Consider the following 22,023-nt stretch of genomic DNA (forward strand, 5'->3'; position numbering starts at 1 on the left):
CATTTGCAAGAATCTGACGCATCGGCAACGATGCGTCAGATTTCTTGTACTGCCCTGCCACCCCCTAACCGCCATGGATGCGCTGTATTTACAATACAGAGCACCATGGCACACGTTTCCACTGATGCGTCAGAAATTCTGACGCATCTGTGGCGCTAGTCTGACGCACTGCTGGATTGCCATTAAAAAAAATGATACTACTCCAGCAATGCGTGGAAGTCTCCCATAGGAAAACCCATGCATCAGTTTAGCGTCTGCTCAGAGCAGGTGTTACATTTTTGATGCAGTTAAGTCGCAGAACGACGCAGTGAAATTTTGTCAATTTCACTGCATCAGTTCTGTGTGACTTTATGCCCGGAAATCCCTACCTTGCATACATTATACCTGGTGTAGGTATAACGTGAGGCAAGGCCTTACAAACTGACGCTTTGGGCCCAATGCGTCAGTTTGTAAATATGGAGCAGTGTAAAACACTGCTTAGCGCCACCGATGCGTAAAAAAAAATGACGCAACAGTTGCGCAAAGGCATTGTAAATGAGGCCCATAGTGTGCTTTACAGTGCTGGCCTGCAACACGCCCATTTGACAACCCAACCATGATTCGCCATTGTTGCATGCTCCCACCCCATGCTGTCAATTACACTCTGACTTTAAATGTGCAGGCTTGTCATTGCCTTGCTGGCATTTGTGGGCTGGATCTGAGTGTACACTTGACCTAAGAAAACAGAAACTCAGCATTGGGCGACCTATCACACAAGTTCACTTAGAATAATTCTAAGGATGGCGGCCATTAACGTTTGGGTTGCTGAAAGAGGGTTCTGGGCCTGTAGCCTTCACTGTTCTTGGATGTTTGCTCGATTTCCTGTTTCACCAGTTCAGATTTCTCAACGTGCCTAACTATACCATGTCTTAGGGATTGCAGTGGCCACCAATCTTTCTTTCTTCCTCATCCTCTTGCTTTCTTGGTTTTGTCTCCTTCAGCACTCATGTGCCGAGATCCAGTCTCGTGTCTGCCAGAAGCCCTCGGACTGTGATGGTTGCTTGGGCCTCTACACCTGCAAGCTTGCTGTGGGGAAGTGCGACTTCAAAAGCCTCTCCAGGAAGACAGGTATTTCACGCCACACACGACTGGAGAGGAATGGCATCTACAGCCTCATCGGGGCCCCTGCGCGTGAGCATAGCCTCCCGACCACCCTCACCGCTGCTAGGGTGTCCTCTGATCCCCAGGCCTTAGGGGCAGGCAAGTCCAGTCCTGTTTTCTTAACTTATTGCCCGAAGCTTTTTGGGGTCTGCAGTAAAATGCTTTCAGAATAAATTGTTCGTTGATTACTTTTTATACCTACCTCTAGACAGGGGGGCTCTTCAGTCACAGGGCACCTGTTGGGATAAATTTAGGCTGCTCATGTCCTGCATCTGCACCTCTACCTTTACCACCAAGGGCCTCCAGGGCCTCCTTTTGTGGACCTATTGGTCATCACGAGACTCCAAAATACTGCCTGGCAGCTCACTGACTAGCTTGTCTATACTGGGAAGAAGACTTTGCTATTCTGTGTCTACCTGTCCTTCATTTTTTTTTTTATTATTTAGGCCTTTAGGGCACACTGCCTCTACTAACTCACACCTCCCTGACCAATCTGTGCAAACTGGAAACTGAGCCAACCATTGCTGCTCCTACTCTATCCAAAGAACTGAAACTAACTATTACTCGTATTAAAACTTTCACCACCCTGGATGAGTCATCACACTAGGAACACTAACTTACATTGCTCTAAAAGTCCCTATAGTCAGCCTGTCACACAAAAGCCCAGAAACAAATATCTACCATGTACTGAAGTAAGTCATGAAACCACCAAACAGGAAGTAAAGAGTGGGAGGGAAGACAACTATCTATGTACTCCCATTTATCTCCAATAAAGATACACAATCGCCTTTGGCAAGAGGTTTACGACATGACCAACAAGCTGAACCTTCTCAACTACCACATATGAAAATCTCACAAACTGCACTGTCTAAGCTTAGAAGTTTCAGAAACTGTCCCACTCCCCTGTGTTCCACTCTTTTACTCATCCACCCCTAGGTATGCAGCTTCTTCCTAGGAGGAAAGCCAAGGGCAGAATAGCTAATGAAGGATTGGCTGCCATGCTCTGCTGTCCATCCTAAGCCTCTCCTTACCAGTAAAAATACTGCTAGTTCAGTTGACTATCCTATTGCGTCCCAAACAAATACACTATGTCAAACCCTTTCAGTGCTCGTAGACTTTTATACACGCTCTGGAGGTAGGAAGGGGTTAACCTAATTGATGTGATTTCAAAGCATGGCCTACCTCTAGGAAGGTTTAAAAATACTTCAATATACGTATCCTTAACCAGGTGTGCACAATATTTTACGTCTATTTTTTTTGAGTTTTGCATCTGGTGTGCACAGTTCCCTCCAAGAACACAGCTCCTGCCCCTTGCTATCCAGAGAACACCAAGAGCACACTCAATTGTCATGTCAAGGATGTGCATTTCATTGGCCTGCTTTTCCCTCTTGTAAGTTAGTATAATCATTTTTTTTTTTAAAGTCTAATTTGAAACCTTGCCCAATTATTGTAAATTATTTTATGTAACACTTGCTTTTATGGAGCTGGAAATTCACATACATAAAAATGTAAAATTTTCACATCAGAGCCCCTTTTCAAATCAGGTAGAGAGCACCTCCTTGCAACATGTTAATGTCGATGAAGTACCACCCAGACCCAGTTGAGCGGCAGAGAAAGCACTTTAGAGAAGTAGAGGCAATAACTATGAGGTGCAAATCTAAAAATAACAAACATTGTGAAGGGTAAAATGTGAGAAATAAGCAGAATTAAAGCTGATAACTAACTGGTAGGAGAAAGAGGGATGTGGAAATAAACATGAAGTAAATCTGAATATCGTAAAATGATAATATTTAGCTAAATGTCTCTGCCTCGGTAATTGTGGCTCAAATCTGCTGCCACTGACTCCACTCATCATAAACAGTAACTGGAGGAAGTAACGAAACAGTAGGTTTTTGATATCTTTTAGAATTGAGAATAGGAATAATTTGTTGGAGGGATAGAATTCCAGATTTAGGAGCTTCGCCTGTGGAAGTTCTCTTTGAAGTGCCCGCCTTTTTCAAGCAGCATGTCACCATTCAAAGAGAGCAGGAGTAAGTTTGCTAAATACCAGGGGGCATATTTATACTCTGTTTGCGCTGGATTTGCGTCGTTTTTTTTTACGCAAATCCGACGCAAAACTAACTCCATATTTATACTTTGGCGTTAGACCCGTCTAGCGCCAAAGATCTAGGAGTTTGCGTCATTTTTTAGCGTGGACACCTTCCTTGCGTTAATGATATGCAAGGTAGGCGTTCCCATCTAAAAAATGACTCCGAGGCATGTGCGCCGTATTTACACTCCCGGGCAAAAATGACGCCCGGGAGTGGGCGGGTCAAAAAAAATGACGTCCAGCCGCTTTAGCGTCATTTTTTAACGCCTGGTCAGGTCAGGCGTTAAGGGACCTGTGGGCTCGGAAGGAGCCCAGAGGTGCCCTCCCATGCCCCCAGGGACAACCCCTGCCACCCTTGCCCACCCCAGGAGGACGCCCAAGGATGGAGGGACCCATCCCAGGGAACTTAAGGTAAGTTCAGGTAAGTATTTTTTTATTATTTTTGGGTGGCATGGGGGGCCTGATTTGTGCCCCCCTACATGCCACTATGCCCAATGACCATGCCCAGGGGACATAAGTCCCCTGGGCATGGTCATTGGGCAGGGGGGCATGACTCCTGTCTTTGCTAAGACAGGAGTCATTTAAATGGGGGTTGGGAGTCAAAAAAAATGGTGCTAATCGGGTTGAGGCGAAAATTTTGCCTCAGCCTGACTTGCCCCATTTTTTGGCGACCAAGCTCCATTTTCCCCTACGCCGGCGCTGCCTGGTGTAAGTCATTTTTTTTGACGCACACCAGGCAGCTCCGCCGGCTAACGTCATTCCATAAATAAGGCGCCCGCATGGTGCTTTGGAATGGCGTTAGCCGGCGTTAAATGTTTTGACGCACAACTGCGTTGGCGCAGTTGTGCACCAAAAAGTATAAATACGGCCCCAGGTCCATTGATCAGGCATAAATAGATTTGTGCACTGAACTGGCCCATTTGATGAAACTTCTGTTTTATAGGTCGAGCGTGCAAGCGCTTCGACCTGTTGTAAGTATTGTGGGCTTTTAACCACACCCATCACTATCACTTTCCTGGGATTACCTTTCAAAAATCCTTTGTTTTCATTGGTAAATGCTTTATGTTTGTCCCTCCTAGGAGCAGTTGTTACCGCCTTCGACACCGACTCTGTTAAATGGATAATTTCACTTTTGCTGATACATTTGACTGCAACTGAACTTCTTTTTCCTTTAGTGTCTCTCCTTTGCGCTCATTTCAATTTAAGTGGCAAGAAAAGTCCAGTTAGGAATTCACAACGGTAATATCTTTAACTCGAGCAAATGCGAGACCCATTGCATTGAAATGCTTGTTTAGGAAGCCATTGAACAGTGATTAGAATTGGAGAGACGTGATCTATTTGCTGGAATGCGAGTTGGGCTGTGGCATGTATACAACTTTTCCCAGGACAAGGAGGGATTTCAGAATCTCTCTCAAACGCTTTTAAGTGTCGGCTCAGCTGCTGTGTCAAATTCTTCATCGAGGATAACAGATTTTATTCCACGGGTGTCTAGTTTGAAATCCAACTGCAACATAGATGCAATCCTGCAGATTTACACTTCGGTCTAGGATGAAGTCTAGTCACTGTGGGCCATACTTATGACCTGCTTTTCGTCACTCCTGCTCCACACAACGTGGTGCAAGAGCGACGCAAACCTTAAGTGAGAGTTATGAAGTCACGCAAAGCCACCATGCGTGCCCTGCATGGCTTCATATATGTTGAGTAATGTAACCCAGTGCAAATTGCTGCCTTTCATTACTCTGCACCAGGGAGGCATTTCCATGGGTGTTGCGTGGGTGTTTCATGGATTTTAACACATTCCCAGATTTACAAGAACTGGCAAACCTGCGAATGCGCCACAAAGGTGTGTTGAAAACTGTTCACTCTATATAAAGAATATTAACTCAGATTAATCCATTCGAGCCATATCTGTTCCTCCAGTATTCTGCTAAAGAAGACATGGTTTACCATGTCATACACAGCTGACAGGTCAAGAACGATAGGGAGACATGATGCACCCTCATCTAAAATGTGTAGGACATCATCTAATATTTTCAAAATAGCAGTCTCTCTGCTTCATCCTGCCCTGAAGTTCGATTAAAGGTCATCAAAGTGATTTTCATCAAAAAGTCATCTATTTACCCACTCAACAAAAGAACTTTCCATATATTTTAAGAGGGGCAGATTTAGAAACAGTTGAAAGGTGTTTTGGAAATCAGGATTGATGTTGGGCTTTTTAAGAAACTAGAAGCCTGAGTTTTTGAGTCGTCTGTGGGGATGAGTGTAACCTATTTTGCACATTAATAGTCTTTCCCTGATTATAGGGAATAAAACAAGTAATGGTTCAGCTTATCTGGTGGACCCATAGCATCCAGTTCCTTTTTGAAGCTAGCAAGGCCATCACTTATTGAACCACAGTGAACTTCACAAAAACCTTCGTATCATGTTCTTATAATCATGTTCTGAAAACACCCTGGCTCTGAAGAGCCAGTATTGTTGAGCTTCTTTAGAATGCTGCTTTGCAGCCCTTTGTTCTAGGCACGGTACTAGCACTGGAGTGCTACTCACTGACCCAGCCCCTTACACCTGATTTGGCCTTATGCTGCCTCTAGTAGGGTCCAAGTTCTAGTTGTACTTATCTATGTATGCCCATAAACCAAAAAGGGGGCAGAGATTATGGCCAATTGCTAGGGATGAGTACAGCCAATCCATTCCTCTTGTTTCCTTTTAGCTTTCAGAGCAATAGTTTCATCCTTTATTTCACATAGTTCCATCTCCAATTGTAATATAATTTCTTCCCACTTTTCCAGCTTCCATGGGTTCTCAGTACATCAACATTCTTTAAGTAGCATTTTAGGATTATTTATTTGTTATTGTGCAGGAAGGTAGACCTTTCTGCACAAAAACATCCTCAGAGGCATTTTCCTCGTTCTACCTGTGCTGTAGTATGCAGCACACATAGAAAGAGGAAGTAACAAGGAGAAATTAACATATTTCTCCTATTTGCGCCTCATCTAAGAAGGGGTAGCATTTTGACACATTCCCAGGTTTAGTAGCCTTAGTAAATATGGTAATGTGCCAAAAACCATGGGTTGATGCGTGAAAGCACCCACTTTCCACACACGAAACGCCTTCCCAACACAGAGTAATGCAAGGCAGTGACATGCGCTGCCTTGCCTTACTCCAGATTTACTATGCCGCGCAGAGCCATACAAGGTGGCTCTGTGTGGCGTACTAGATCTGACTTAAGGGCTTGCGTTGCCTTCCGTGACGCAAGGGCAACACAAACCCTAGATAAATCTGGCCCCTATGTTTACTTGTCCTATATGACCATTTCATTTGATTCACAAACCCCACATAAGATATACAAATGACAACAGTGGCCTAAATACTGTTTTTATTCATTCTATTAATTCATTCAACCAACCTGTTGACTTTGGGATAGTAAGCAGGTATCTTCTTGTGCTAAATATTATGTTCCCAACACAGATTAGGAAGAAATGTATACAAGTTATGGACATTTAATAACGTTATAACAGTTTAACAAAATGTGTAAATTCTATGTACATATTATGTTGTTACAGGTTGTAAATAGTTATATACATTATTTCATTAGGCAGTTTAGGATCCAGCTTCCACTTGTAAATGATGTGGTTGTAAATAGTTATGTTTAATCCTGTTTCTATTTATAAATTTATGGAATGGAGGTTAAGTGGCTTAGAATGTGTCATATCCCCATGTTCAAGAGCGTGACATCAAGTAATGTGAATGTAAGGTAAGAGTTAGACTAGAACAGAGAGATAAAGGATTAAGCTGGAGGAGGAACCAGCCCTGGCAACTGTCTTGGGGAGCTTTTTTTTAAAAACTTGGATTGCCTCTAATGATTGACTGTTCTGTTGTTTTGATAATAACATACTAAACAATAATAACATAAACACTGGCTGTTTTACACAACAGATAAAGATTGAAGAGACTGGTCTGTAAACCTGTATTATTTATGTCGGCCTAACATCTAGTATGCCCACTTCAAAGGAGAGCAACATGATAAAATTGACACTCATAATCCCCCCCCCATACTCCTGTCCTAATCATTTTTAACTAATGGAAGCACCTGTAAAATTATCTGGAACAGGGTTCTGTTGACTTCAGGTGAGAATTTTAGATGAGCGTGGGCTAATATGTACCACAAATAAAACTATGTGAGGTCCCTAACAGTTGCTGTCCTGTAATGACATACATAAGGAAAGAAAGAAGAGAGAAACTGGATGGGTAATCCGTATTTGGTTTAATATTTTAGAACAATAAGGGAACTGGTGATTGATTAGGAAGCTTGACACATGTTCAATTGTTGAGTGTGAACTGGCTTGACTGATGGTTAACACCATATTATTTAGTTGTATTGGCCTACTTCCTTGTAGTGGGCACACACAAAATAGTTTTTCCCTGTGCTTTTACCCACCTTCTCCCCACAGAAGCAGGGCACTCTATTTCCCATAGGCCTTTCTTCACCCCTGCTCTAGAAACCATGTTTGAAATTACACCCCCATTTCCATCTCTGAGCCCTTCACGTTCTTAATTTTTCTTCCTATTTCGACTTCTCTCTCAGCAGAACAATTTCTCCTCCACTCTGAAAGTCTCACTTGAGAACTCTTCAGCCCACATCATTACATAATGGTGCATATCTTGCAATCCCTAAATACAGTCTGCAGCCCTTATGCCTTCTCAACAACTCTAAGAAAATGTCTGCATAGACTGTGTGGGGTACACAGAGAAGTGAGTCCACATACAGTCCTTGCCTCTTCATGTAAGAAAGAGTTGCTACGACCCCATAGGTTTATGACTAGAGTTGGTCTGAATATCTTTAGGTCCGATTTAAGTTTGGTCATGCCATGACGGACGTCTTGGGATGGTTCTTTGCGCTTCAGGTGGCTAGGTTCCTCACTTCTCTGCTGTTCTACTGCTCCACTTAATTGTTATTTACATAGTCACTTGGGGTAAACAGAGGTTTTTCCTTACATCAGTGTAAGGAAATGCCTCCTTGGCATGGTTGCCCCCTGACTTTTTGCCTTTGCTGATGCTATGTTTACAATTGAAAGTGTGCTGAGGCCTGCTAACCAGGCCCCAGCACCAGTGTTCTTTCCCTAACCTGTACTTTTGTATCCACAATTGGCAGACCCTGGCATCCAGATAAGTCCCTTGTAACTGGTACTTCTAGTACCAAGGGCCCTGATGCCAAGGAAGGTCTCTAAGGGCTGCAGCATGTCTTATGCCACCCTGGAGACCTCTCACTCAGCACAGACACACTGCTTGCCAGCTTGTGTGTGCTAGTGAGAACAAAACGAGTAAGTCGACATGGCACTCCCCTCAGGGTGCCATGCCAGCCTCTCACTGCCTATGCAAGTATAGGTCAGTCACCCCTCTAGCAGGCCTTACAGCCCTAAGGCAGGGTGCACTATACCATAGGTGAGGGTACCAGTGCATGAGCATGGTACCCCTACAGTGTCTAAACAAAACCTTAGACATTGTAAGTGCAGGGTAGCCATAAGAGTATATGGTCTGGGAGTTTGTCAAACACGAACTCCACAGCACCATAATGGCTACACTGAAAACTGGGAAGTTTGGTATCAAACTTCTCAGCACAATAAATGCACACTGATGCCAGTGTACATTTTATTGCAAAATACACCCCAGAGGGCACCTTAGAGGTGCCCCCTGAAACTTAACCGACTGTCTGTGTAGGCTGACTAGTTCCAGCAGCCTGCCACACTAGAGACATGTTGCTGGCCCCATGGGGAGAGTGCCTTTGTCACTCTGAGGCCAGTAACAAAGCCTGCACTGGGTGGAGATGCTAACACCTCCCCCAGGCAGGAGCTGTAACACCTGGCGGTGAGCCTCAAAGGCTCACCCCTTTGTCACAGCCCAGCAGGGCACTCCAGCTTAGTGGAGTTGCCCGCCCCCTCCGGCCACAGCCCCCACTTTTGGCGGCAAGGCTGGAGGGAACAAAGAAAGCAACAAGGAGGAGTCACTGGCCAGTCAGGACAGCCCCTAAGGTGTCCTGAGCTGAAGTGACTCTAACTTTTAGAAATCCTCCATCTTGCAGATGGAGGATTCCCCCAATAGGGTTAGGATTGTGACCCCCTCCCCTTGGGAGGAGGCACAAAGAGGGTGTACCCACCCTCAGGGCTAGTAGCCATTGGCTACTAACCCCCCAGACCTAAACACGCCCTTAAATTTAGTATTTAAGGGCTACCCTGAACCCTAGAAAATTAGATTCCTGCAACTACAAGAAGAAGGACTGCCTAGCTGAAAACCCCTGCAGAGGAAGACCAGAAGACGACAACTGCCTTGGCTCCAGAAACTCACCGGCCTGTCTCCTGCCTTCCAAAGATCCTGTTCCAGCGACGCCTTCCAAAGGGACCAGCGACCTCGACATCCTCTGAGGACTGCCCCTGCTTCGAAAAGACAAGAAACTCCCGAGGACAGCGGACCTGCTCCAAGAAAGGCTGCAACTTTGTTTCCAGCAGCTTTGAAAGAACCCTGCAAGCTCCCCGCAAGAAGCGTGAGACTTGCAACACTGCACCCGGCGACCCCGACTCGGCTGGTGGAGATCCAACACCTCAGGAGGGACCCCAGGACTACTCTGATACTGTGAGTACAAAAACCTGTCCCCCCTGAGCCCCCACAGCGCCGCCTGCAGAGGGAATCCCGAGGCTTCCCCTGACCGCGACTCCGTGAATCCAAAACCCGACGCCTGGGAGAGACCCTGCACCCGCAGCCCCCAGGACCTGAAGGACCGGACTTTCACTGGAGAAGTGACCCCCAGGAGTCCCTCTCCCTTGCCCAAGTGGAGGTTTCCCCGAGGAACCCCCCCCTTGCCTGCCTGCAGCGCTGAAGAGATCCCTAGATCTCCCATAGACTAACACTACAAACCCGACGCTTGTTTCTACACTGCACCCGGCCGCCCCCGTGCTGCTGAGGGTGAAATTCCTGTGTGGGCTTGTGTCCCCCCCGGTGCCCTACAAAACCCCCCTGGTCTGCCCTCCGAAGACGCGGGTACTTACCTGCTGGCAGACTGGAACCGGGGCACCCCCTTCTCCATTGAAGCCTATGCGTTTTGGGCACCACTTTGAACTCTGCACCTGACCGGCCCTGAGCTGCTGGTGTGGTGACTTTGGGGTTGCTCTGAACCCCCAACGGTGGGCTACCTTGGACCAAGAACTGAACCCTGTAAGTGTCTTACTTACCTGGTAAAACTAACAAAAACTTACCTCCCCCAGGGACTGTGAAAATTGCACTAAGTGTCCACTTTTAAAGTAGCTATTTGTCAATAACTTGAAAAGTATACATGCAATTGAAATGATTCAAAGTTCCTAATGTACTTACCTGCAATACCTTTCAAACAAGATATTACATGTTAAATTTGAACCTGTGGTTCTTAAAATAAACTAAGAAAAGATATTTTTCTATACAAAACCTATTGGCTGGATTTGTCTCTGAGTGTGTGTACCTCATTTATTGTCTATGTGTATGTACAACAAATGCTTAACACTACTCCTTGGATAAGCCTACTGCTCGACCACACTACCACAAAATAGAGCATTAGTATTATCTATTTTTACCACTATTTTACCTCTAAGGGGAACCCTTGGACTCTGTGCATGCTATTCCTTACTTTGAAATAGCACATACAGAGCCAACTTCCTACATTGGTGGATCAGCGGTGGGGTACAAGACTTTGCATTTGCTGGACTACTCAGCCAATACCTGATCACACGACAAATTCCAAAATTGTCATTAGAAATTGATTTTTGCAATTTGAAAAGTTTTCTAAATTCTTAAAAGACCTGCTAGGGCCTTGTGTTAGATCCTGTTTAGCATTTCTTTTAGAGTTTAAAAGTTTGTAAAAGTTTGAATTAGATTCTAGAACCAGTTGTAGATTCTTAAAAAGTATTCCAACTTTTAGAAGCAAAATGTCTAGCACAGATGTGACTGTGGTGGAACTCGACACCACACCTTACCTCCATCTTAAGATGAGGGAGCTAAGGTCACTCTGTAAAATAAAGAAAATAACAATGGGCCCCAAACCTACCAAAATACAGCTCCAGGAGCTTTTGGCAGAGTTTGAAAAGGCCAACCCCTCTGAGGGTGGCAACTCAGAGGAAGAGGATAGTGACTTGGAGGAAAATTCCCCCCTACCAGTCCTATCTAGGGAGAACAGGGTCCCTCAAACCCTGACTCCAAAAATAATAGTCAGAGATGCTGGTTCCCTCACAGGAGAGACCAACACCTCTGAAATCACTGAGGATAACCCCAGTGAAGAGGACATCCAGTTAGCCAGGATGGCCAAAAGATTGGCTTTGGAAAGACAGATCCTAGCCATAGAGAGGGAAAGACAAGAGATGGGCCTAGGACCCATCAATGGTGGCAGCAACATAAATAGGGTCAGAGATTCTCCTGACATGTTGAAAATCCCTAAAGGGATTGTAACTAAATATGAAGATGGTGATGACATCACCAAATGGTTCACAGCTTTTGAGAGGGCTTGTGTAACCAGAAAAGTGAACAGATCTCACTGGGGTGCTCTCCTTTGGGAAATGTTCACAGGAAAGTGTAGGGATAGACTCCTCACACTCTCTGGACAAGATGCAGAATCTTATGACCTCATGAAGGGTACCCTGATTGAGGGCTTTGGATTCTCCACTGAGGAGTATAGGATTAGATTCAGGGGGGCTCAAAAATCCTCGAGCCAGACCTGGGTTGACTTTGTAGACTACTCAGTGAAAACACTAGATGGTTGGATTCAAGGCAGTGGTGTAAGTAATTATGATGGGCTGTACAATTTATTTGTGAAAGAACACCTATTGAGTAATTGTTTCAATGATAAACTGCATCAGCATCTGGTAGACCTAGGACCAATTTCTCCCCAAGAATTGGGAAAGAAGGCGGACCATTGGGTCAAGACAAGGGTGTCCAAGACTTCAACAGGGGGTGACCAAAAGAAAGGGGTCACAAAGACTCCCCAGGGGAAGGGTGATGAGACAACCAAAACTAAAAATAGTAAAGAGTCTTCTACAGGCCCCCAAAAACCTGCACAGGAGGGTGGGCCCAGAGCCTCTTCACAAAACAATGGGTACAAGGGTAAAAACTTTGATCCCAAAAAGGCCTGGTGTCATAGCTGTAAACAGCATGGACACCAAACTGGAGACAAGGCCTGTCCCAAGAAAGGTTCCACTCCAAACTCCCATCCAGGTAACACTGGTATGGCTAGTCTCCAAGTGGGATCAACAGTGTGCCCAGAGCAAATCAGGGTCCACACTGAAGCTACTCTAGTTTCTGAGGGTGGGGTGGATTTAGCCACACTAGCTGTCTGGCCGCCTAACATGCAAAAATACAGACAGCAACTCTTAATTAATGGGACTAGAATAGAGGGCCTGAGGGATACAGGTGCCAATGTCACCATGGTGACAGAGAAACTGGTTTCCCCTGGCCAATACCTGACTGGAAAAACTTACACAGTCACCAACGCTGACAATCAGAGAAAAGTACATCCCATGGCAATGGTTACTTTAGAATGGGGAGGGGTCAATGGCCTGAAACAGGTGGTGGTCTCCTCAAACATCCCAGTGGACTGTCTGCTTGGAAATGACCTGGAGTCCTCAGCATGGGCTGAGGTAGAACTAAAAACCCATGCAGCAATGCTGGGTATCCCTGAACTGGTGTGTGTGAAAACACGAGCACAATGCAAGGCACAGGGTGAACAAGTAGAGCTGGAGTCTGGAAGAATGGCCCAGCCTACCAAGAGGAAAGGAAAGTCAGTTGGGAAACCAACTGCAACACAGCAAAAGAAAGGGAACCTCTCTTCTCAGGAAGAAGTTCTGCCCTCTGAGGGAACTGAGCCTTTGGAGCTTGAACCTTATCAGGTTGAGCTCTTAGGCCCAGGGGGACCCTCAAGGGAGGAGCTGTGTAAGGGACAAGAAACCTGTCCCTCTCTTGAAGGCCTTAGGCAGCAAGCTGCTGAGGAGTCCAAGGGCAAGAAAAATGGAACACATAGGGTCTATTGGGAAGATGGACTCCTGTACACTGAGGCCAGAGACCCCAAACCTGGTGCCACTAGGAGAGTGGTAGTGCCTCAGCTGTTCAGAGAGTTCATCCTAACATTGGCCCATGACATTCCCCTTGCTGGACATTTGGGACAAACCAAGACGTGGGAGAGGCTAGTCAACCACTTCTACTGGCCCAATATGTCCAACATGGTTAAGGAGTTTTGCCTCTCCTGCCCCACCTGTCAAGCCAGTGGTAAGACAGGTGGGCATCCAAAGGCCCCCCTCATTCCACTTCCAGTGGTGGGGGTTCCCTTTGAAAGAGTGGGTGTGGACATAGTTGGTCCACTAGAACCTCCCACAGCCTCAGGAAATATGTATATCCTGGTAGTAGTGGATCATGCTACCAGGTATCCTGAAGCTATTCCCCTTAGGTCGACTACTGCCCCTGCAGTAGCCAAGGCCCTCATTGGTATCTTTACCAGAGTGGGTTTCCCTAAGGAGGTGGTGTCTGACAGAGGTACCAACTTCATGTCAGCATACCTGAAACATATGTGGAATGAGTGTGGAGTGACTTATAAATTCACTACACCTTACCATCCACAAACTAATGGCTTAGTTGAGAGATTCAACAAGACATTAAAGGGCATGATCATGGGGCTCCCAGAAAAACTCAAAAGGAGATGGGATGTCCTCCTGCCATGTCTGCTTTTCGCTTACAGGGAGGTGCCACAGAAGGGAGTAGGATTCTCACCCTTTGAACTTCTGTTTGGTCATCCTGTAAGGGGACCACTTGCTCTTGTTAAAGAAGGCTGGGAGAGACCTCTTCATGAGCCTAAACAAGACATAGTGGACTATGTACTTGGCCTTCGCTCTAGAATGGCAGAGTACATGGAAAAGGCAACCAAAAACCTTGAGGCCAGCCAACAGCTCCAGAAGTTTTGGTATGACCAAAAGGCTGCACTGGTTGAGTTCCAACCAGGGCAGAAAGTCTGGGTTCTGGAACCTGTGGCTCCCAGGGCACTCCAGGACAAATGGAGTGGCCCTTACCCAGTGCTAGAAAGGAAGAGTCAGGTCACCTACCTGGTGGACCTGGGCACAAGCAGGAACCCCAAGAGGGTGATCCATGTGAACCGCCTTAAGCTCTTCCATGACAGGGCTGATGTAAATCTGTTGATGGTAACAGATGAGGATCAGGAGGCAGAGAGTGAACCTCTCCCTGATCTTCTGTCATCAGACCCAAAAGATGGCACAGTAGATGGAGTGATCTACTCAGACACCCTCTCTGGCCAACAGCAAGCTGATTGTAGGAGAGTCCTACAACAGTTTCCTCAACTCTTCTCCTTAACCCCTGGTCAGACACACCTGTGTACCCATGATGTGGACACAGGAGACAGCATGCCTGTCAAAAACAAAATCTTTAGACAGTCTGACCATGTTAAGGAAAGCATCAAGGTGGAAGTCCACAAGATGCTGGAATTGGGAGTAATTGAGCGCTCTGACAGCCCCTGGGCTAGCCCAGTGGTCTTAGTCCCCAAACCTCACACCAAAGATGGAAAGAAAGAGATGAGGTTTTGTGTGGACTACAGAGGGCTCAATTCTGTCACCAAGACAGATGCTCATCCAATTCCTAGAGCTGATGAGCTCATAGATAAATTGGGTGCTGCCAAATTCCTAAGTACCTTTGACTTGACAGCAGGGTACTGGCAAATAAAAATGGCACCTGGAGCAAAAGAGAAAACAGCATTCTCCACACCTGATGGGCATTATCAGTTTACTGTTATGCCCTTTGGTTTAAAGAATGCCCCTGCCACCTTCCAAAGGTTGGTGAATCAAGTCCTTGCTGGCTTGGAGTCCTTTAGCACAGCTTATCTTGATGATATTGCTGTCTTTAGCTCCACCTGGCAGGATCACCTGGTCCACCTGAAGAAGGTTTTGAAGGCTCTGCAATCTGCAGGCCTCTCTATCAAGGCATCCAAATGCCAGATAGGGCAGGGAACTGTGGTTTACTTGGGACACCTTGTAGGTGGAGGCCAAGTTCAGCCACTCCAACCCAAGATCCAGACTATTCTGGACTGGGTAGCTCCAAAAACCCAGACTCAAGTCAGGGCATTCCTTGGCTTGACTGGGTATTACAGGAGGTTTGTGAAGGGATATGGATCCATTGTGACAGCCCTCACTGAACTCACCTCCAAGAAAATGCCCAAGAAAGTGAACTGGACTGTGGAATGCCAACAGGCCTTTGACACCCTGAAACAAGCAATGTGCTCAGCACCAGTTCTAAAAGCTCCAGATTATTCTAAGCAGTTCATTGTGCAGACTGATGCCTCTGAACATGGGATAGGGGCAGTTTTGTCCCAAACAAATGATGATGGCCTTGACCAGCCTGTTGCTTTCATTAGCAGGAGGTTACTCCCCAGGGAGCAGCGTTGGAGTGCCATTGAGAGGGAGGCCTTTGCTGTGGTTTGGTCCCTGAAGAAGCTGAGGCCATACCTCTTTGGGACTCACTTCCTAGTTCAAACTGACCACAGACCTCTCAAATGGCTGATGCAAATGAAAGGTGAAAATCCTAAACTGTTGAGGTGGTCCATCTCCCTACAGGGAATGGACTTTATAGTGGAACACAGACCTGGGACTGCCCATGCCAATGCAGATGGCCTTTCCAGGTTCTTCCACTTAGAAAATGAAGACTCTCTTGGGAAAGGTTAGTCTCATCCTCTTTCGTTTGGGGGGGGGGGTTGTGTAAGGAAATGCCTCCTTGGCATGGTTGCCCCCTGACTTTTTGCCTTTGCTGATGCTATGTTTACAATTGAAAGTGTGCTGAGGCCTGCTAACCAGGCCCCAGCACCAGTGTTCTTTCCCTAACCTGTACTTTTGTATCCACAATTGGCAGACCCTGGCATCCAGATAAGTCCCTTGTAACTGGTACTTCTAGTACCAAGGGCCCTGATGCCAAGGAAGGTCTCTAAGGGCTGCAGCATGTCTTATACCACCCTGGAGACCTCTCACTCAGCACAGACACACTGCTTGCCAGCTTGTGTGTGCTAGTGAGAACAAAACGAGTAAGTCGACATGGCACTCCCCTCAGGGTGCCATGCCAGCCTCTCACTGCCTATGCAAGTATAGGTCAGTCACCCCTCTAGCAGGCCTTACAGCCCTAAGGCAGGGTGCACTATACCATAGGTGAGGGTACCAGTGCATGAGCATGGTACCCCTACAGTGTCTAAACAAAACCTTAGACATTGTAAGTGCAGGGTAGCCATAAGAGTATATGGTCTGGGAGTTTGTCAAACACGAACTCCACAGCACCATAATGGCTACACTGAAAACTGGGAAGTTTGGTATCAAACTTCTCAGCACAATAAATGCACACTGATGCCAGTGTACATTTTATTGCAAAATACACCCCAGAGGGCACCTTAGAGGTGCCCCCTGAAACTTAACCGACTGTCTGTGTAGGCTGACTAGTTCCAGCAGCCTGCCACACTAGAGACATGTTGCTGGCCCCATGGGGAGAGTGCCTTTGTCACTCTGAGGCCAGTAACAAAGCCTGCACTGGGTGGAGATGCTAACACCTCCCCCAGGCAGGAGCTGTAACACCTGGCGGTGAGCCTCAAAGGCTCACCCCTTTGTCACAGCCCAGCAGGGCACTCCAGCTTAGTGGAGTTGCCCGCCCCCTCCGGCCACGGCCCCCACTTTTGGCGGCAAGGCTGGAGGGAACAAAGAAAGCAACAAGGAGGAGTCACTGGCCAGTCAGGACAGCCCCTAAGGTGTCCTGAGCTGAAGTGACTCTAACTTTTAGAAATCCTCCATCTTGCAGATGGAGGATTCCCCCAATAGGGTTAGGATTGTGACCCCCTCCCCTTGGGAGGAGGCACAAAGAGGGTGTACCCACCCTCAGGGCTAGTAGCCATTGGCTACTAACCCCCCAGACCTAAACACGCCCTTAAATTTAGAATTTAAGGGCTACCCTGAACCCTAGAAAATTAGATTCCTGCAACTACAAGAAGAAGGACTGCCTAGCTGAAAACCCCTGCAGAGGAAGACCAGAAGACGACAACTGCCTTGGCTCCAGAAACTCACCGGCCTGTCTCCTGCCTTCCAAAGATCCTGTTCCAGCGACGCCTTCCAAAGGGACCAGCGACCTCGACATCCTCTGAGGACTGCCCCTGCTTCGAAAAGACAAGAAACTCCCGAGGACAGCGGACCTGCTCCAAGAAAGGCTGCAACTTTGTTTCCAGCAGCTTTGAAAGAACCCTGCAAGCTCCCCGCAAGAAGCGTGAGACTTGCAACACTGCACCCGGCGACCCCGACTCGGCTGGTGGAGATCCAACACCTCAGGAGGGACCCCAGGACTACTCTGATACTGTGAGTACAAAAACCTGTCCCCCCTGAGCCCCCACAGCGCCGCCTGCAGAGGGAATCCCGAGGCTTCCCCTGACCGCGACTCCGTGAATCCAAAACCCGACGCCTGGGAGAGACCCTGCACCCGCAGCCCCCAGGACCTGAAGGACCGGACTTTCACTGGAGAAGTGACCCCCAGGAGTCCCTCTCCCTTGCCCAAGTGGAGGTTTCCCCGAGGAACCCCCCCCTTGCCTGCCTGCAGCGCTGAAGAGATCCCTAGATCTCCCATAGACTAACACTACAAATCCGACGCTTGTTTCTACACTGCACCCGGCCGCCCCCGCGCTGCTGAGGGTGAAATTCCTGTGTGGGCTTGTGTCCCCCCCGGTGCCCTACAAAACCCCCCTGGTCTGCCCTCCGAAGACGCGGGTACTTACCTGCTGGCAGACTGGAACCGGGGCACCCCCTTCTCCATTGAAGCCTATGCGTTTTGGGCACCACTTTGAACTCTGCACCTGACCGGCCCTGAGCTGCTGGTGTGGTGACTTTGGGGTTACTCTGAACCCCCAACGGTGGGCTACCTTGGACCAAGAACTGAACCCTGTAAGTGTCTTACTTACCTGGTAAAACTAACAAAAACTTACCTCCCCCAGGGACTGTGAAAATTGCACTGTGTCCACTTTTAAAGTAGCTATTTGTCAATAACTTGAAAAGTATACATGCAATTGAAATGATTCAAAGTTCCTAATGTACTTACCTGCAATACCTTTCAAACAAGATATTACATGTTAAATTTGAACCTGTGGTTCTTAAAATAAACTAAGAAAAGATATTTTTCTATACAAAACCTATTGGCTGGATTTGTCTCTGAGTGTGTGTACCTCATTTATTGTCTATGTGTATGTACAACAAATGCTTAACACTACTCCTTGGATAAGCCTACTGCTCGACCACACTACCACAAAATAGAGCATTAGTATTATCTATTTTTACCACTATTTTACCTCTAAGGGGAACCCTTGGACTCTGTGCATGCTATTCCTTACTTTGAAATAGCACATACAGAGCCAACTTCCTACAATCAGTCAATCGTACAGTCAAGAAACTGAATTTGCAGAAAGGCTTCTTGTCCAACAGAATGAAGGAAGGAATTAAATAAGTTTTTATATAGTGCATTGTGCTCCTCTCGAAGGCATCGAGGTGCCAAAACTCTCAGCTGTAAACTAGGCTTACTAGATGGTAATGCAAAAAAGCCATGTCTTGAGTAGCTTTCTGAATGAGTGATGATTGGCTGTGTCTCTTAGCTCATCTGGTATAGTTCCTAAGTTTGGACACCGGACAAGAGAATGATCTCCCTCCTGTTTTACACCTCTTGAACATGGAGATCGCAGCTACATTTCAGGAACTCGAATGAAACATTCTGGATGGGAAGTATCTAATGATCTTATTTCGGTTGTATTGTGACGCTAGGTTGTGCATCACTTTGTGGGTAAAGCAGAGTGCTTTGAAGATCACACATTTGTGCACTGGGAGCCAGTGAATTATGTTCAAGTGAGCCTTATGGGGGTGCATCTAGGGACATTAAGGATTAAAATGGTGGCTGCATTCTGCACCACTTTTAAACTGTGGATTAGAAGTTTCTGAAATCCTATGTAAAGAGTATTGTCATAATCAAGATAGGAGGATATAAGAGCTTGTGTAATCATCTGGTGGTAAGAGATTGGCAGAAAAGGGAGAATGTTTCTGAGGCACCTGAGGATATGTAAGAATGTGACTGGAATATGAGAGGTTGTCATCAATCACATTCAAGTTTTTTGCTATTTTATTTGGTACTGAACAAGGACATAAATCTTCTGCCCACCATTGCGGGGACCACATCAGTTGGGAATTGCCAAACCATATCAGTTCCATCTTATCCCTGTCGAACTTCAGGTAATTCATGGTCATCCAGGTGGCCACAGTGCCCATTCATTTCCAGATTGTTTGTCTGATGGCATTGACTTTTTATGTTCTGAACACAATGATCTGATTGTCATCTGCATATGATAGAATTTCAAATCCAAAAGACTGTACCAGGGCGAGATCAAAACATTGATTAAGGAAGGGCTAAGGGAGGAACCCTGTGGGACTGTGCAGTTAAGCGGGTAGGGAAGACACTGATGTAGCATAAGGAAAGAAACTGGAAAATGAAGGGACATATTGAGTTCTGGGTCAGTAGAGTAACTTGGGAGTTGATTAAACTAGAGTGAGCCAAGGAGCTGTATAGACCAGACATCAAGAGCAGCAATGGACCCTTGAATATCTCCACCTTACCACTAATCTCCTGATCTTTGCACTACAGACCTCCTTATAGAGGATTATAAATGAACCAGGAATAAACTGGGGGTGCATTGCAGTGCCTGTGAGTGGCCATGTTTGGTGTGTGACTTACTCCAAGGTTAGGCTGGAGTAAATGTACATCTATTTGGACACCGTTAGGACTGTAGTAGCTTTAGAAGTGTAATTTGTGAATTGCAATATTCTTACACATTTGTGGGTGGGTGTTTATATTAGTATATTCCTCCCTAAACTCGTCCTTAAATTTCCCTAAACCCCTTCCCCATTATCCAGTCACTCACCCTTGCCCCTCCTACATTTAATATTGAACTGTGTACCTACCAGCACCCGGAGGGAGATCTTGTCCTACTAAAGGTGGGAGAGGCAGAGGCCTCTGTCCGTAGGCTTGTGAATAGCATTTTATAGTATGTGAGTAGTACTACTGTATTAGTATTTTTATTACTACAATAATGCAGTTTGTGAGTAGGCAGCATTATCATCTTTGAGTATGATAGAGTTTCATCAATTTGTTTTCATTCAGTTCTGTTAGTGGAAGACAATCTGATTCCCTTCAGGACCAAGCATCTAACTCCTTCATATTCATAAGGCTGGTTCATTACGATCTACAATTTTGGGTGCAGCAAAGGAGGAGTTGAACAGCTGGGGTATATTTGCAAACAGTGTCCTGGGGAGCACCGGTCATGTGCACCCGTTTTCTCAGCCCCTAGGGCACTGTAGTATTACAGACGAAAGCTCAGACGCTTGTGCGCCCATTTCTGTAATAAATATTGCACTGGTGCAGATAGAGCATCGACAGTATCTTCAGGTGACACTTCCTTATTGGAATGGAGGCGTGGCCCTATGCTAATGAGGGAAACACCTTACCTCTGCGCCCGCGCCCTATTATTGACTAGGCGCAGAGTCACACTGAATGTATGCCACAAAAAGGTGACACACAGTCAGTGCATCCCCTCAGGGCAATCCCTGCAAGGAGGAAAAGGGTACCTAATGGACACCTCAGACATCCCCCTGCAGGCAGGTGCTGAGTGCACAGAGGTAGAGCAACCTGCTCAGTCAGCTGGTCTATATTTCACTCATCTGCTGCCCCATTGCTTGTAATAGTCGCTGTTTGCATCCAGCCCACCTGTTTTCAATGTACAGCACGGTGCAAACGGGGACAGTGTGCCTGTTATGTAATACCGTGCCCGACTGGCCTTCATCCAGAGAATTCAGTAGTAGCCAGTGACTGTCAGTCATAAATGGTTCAGTGCATTTTCACATGTTGCCAGAGTTTTCCTTCCAAACCTTTCTTGGTTTAAAAAATAAATAAATAGGAGATGAATAGGTATGTAGTTGATGCCTTATAAGAATCCACTATTGTAACTTGCACAGGTTACTCCTTCATTACCTGTTTGTGAAGTTCTGAGATGGAGCTTTTGTAGAGGACTCCGAGTCCCTCTTTCATGTCTAGAGCCATAATTCCACAGGGCTCCTGCCAGCCTTAGTATTGTACCCTACTTTAAGACCATGGTCATTGTTTAACTTCTGGATGGGCAAGGAGTGGGATGAAGTGATACGGAAAGGCAAGAACCCTTACTAACGACAGCGGCCTGGACTTCAGTAAATTAGATTTCTGAGAAACGTAGAATGTCTTCACTGCTGTTGGGTTACGCGTGGGGTACATTTGAGAGACTCCTCATTGCGATCCTTGTACACTGTCAGAAGTTCACTTATGTTAGGCAGTATAGCTTCTTTGCACATGTCACTACCTTAGAATATTCTAGAGGCGGGATTTTTGAGCAGAGAAGTTGGTCTTCCTTGAGTGGAATCTTAAGCCTTTTCCACTCTAGATTTCCGCCAACTCTTCTCAGGTTTGCCAAGTCAATAATAAAGAGTTTGTTTGAGTCTCTGATCTCATTCCTTTGTTTCGCATACTTCCAGTGTGGCTATATGCTGTTTTCTGGAGGTGGTTGCACGAGCGGTTTCAACACCTGCTCTGGAGCAGGGCACCAAAAAGTGCGCAAGCGCAGGTAGAGAACAGAACAGCGCCACATCTTAGTAGACATGATGAAGTTCTGCTCTCACGTTCACGCAATGATATGCAGCATGTTAACT

The 22,023-nt window shown here is 46.4% G+C and overlaps 1 protein-coding gene across 1 annotated transcript in view; it reads left to right on the top strand.

The window, feature by feature from the left end:
• LOC138287464 (uncharacterized) overlaps nucleotides 1-22,023 on the top strand; it is a 40,188-nt gene that overhangs the window by 15,848 nt on the left and 2,317 nt on the right. The window contains exon 2 of the mRNA XM_069227900.1: nucleotides 981-1,107. Coding sequence (XP_069084001.1) covers nucleotides 981-1,107 — 127 coding nt within the window. The remainder of the gene's footprint in view (nucleotides 1-980; nucleotides 1,108-22,023) is intronic.

Source organism: Pleurodeles waltl, chromosome 4_1 (assembly GCF_031143425.1).
Source record: "Pleurodeles waltl isolate 20211129_DDA chromosome 4_1, aPleWal1.hap1.20221129, whole genome shotgun sequence".
NCBI lineage: Eukaryota > Metazoa > Chordata > Amphibia > Caudata > Salamandridae > Pleurodeles > Pleurodeles waltl.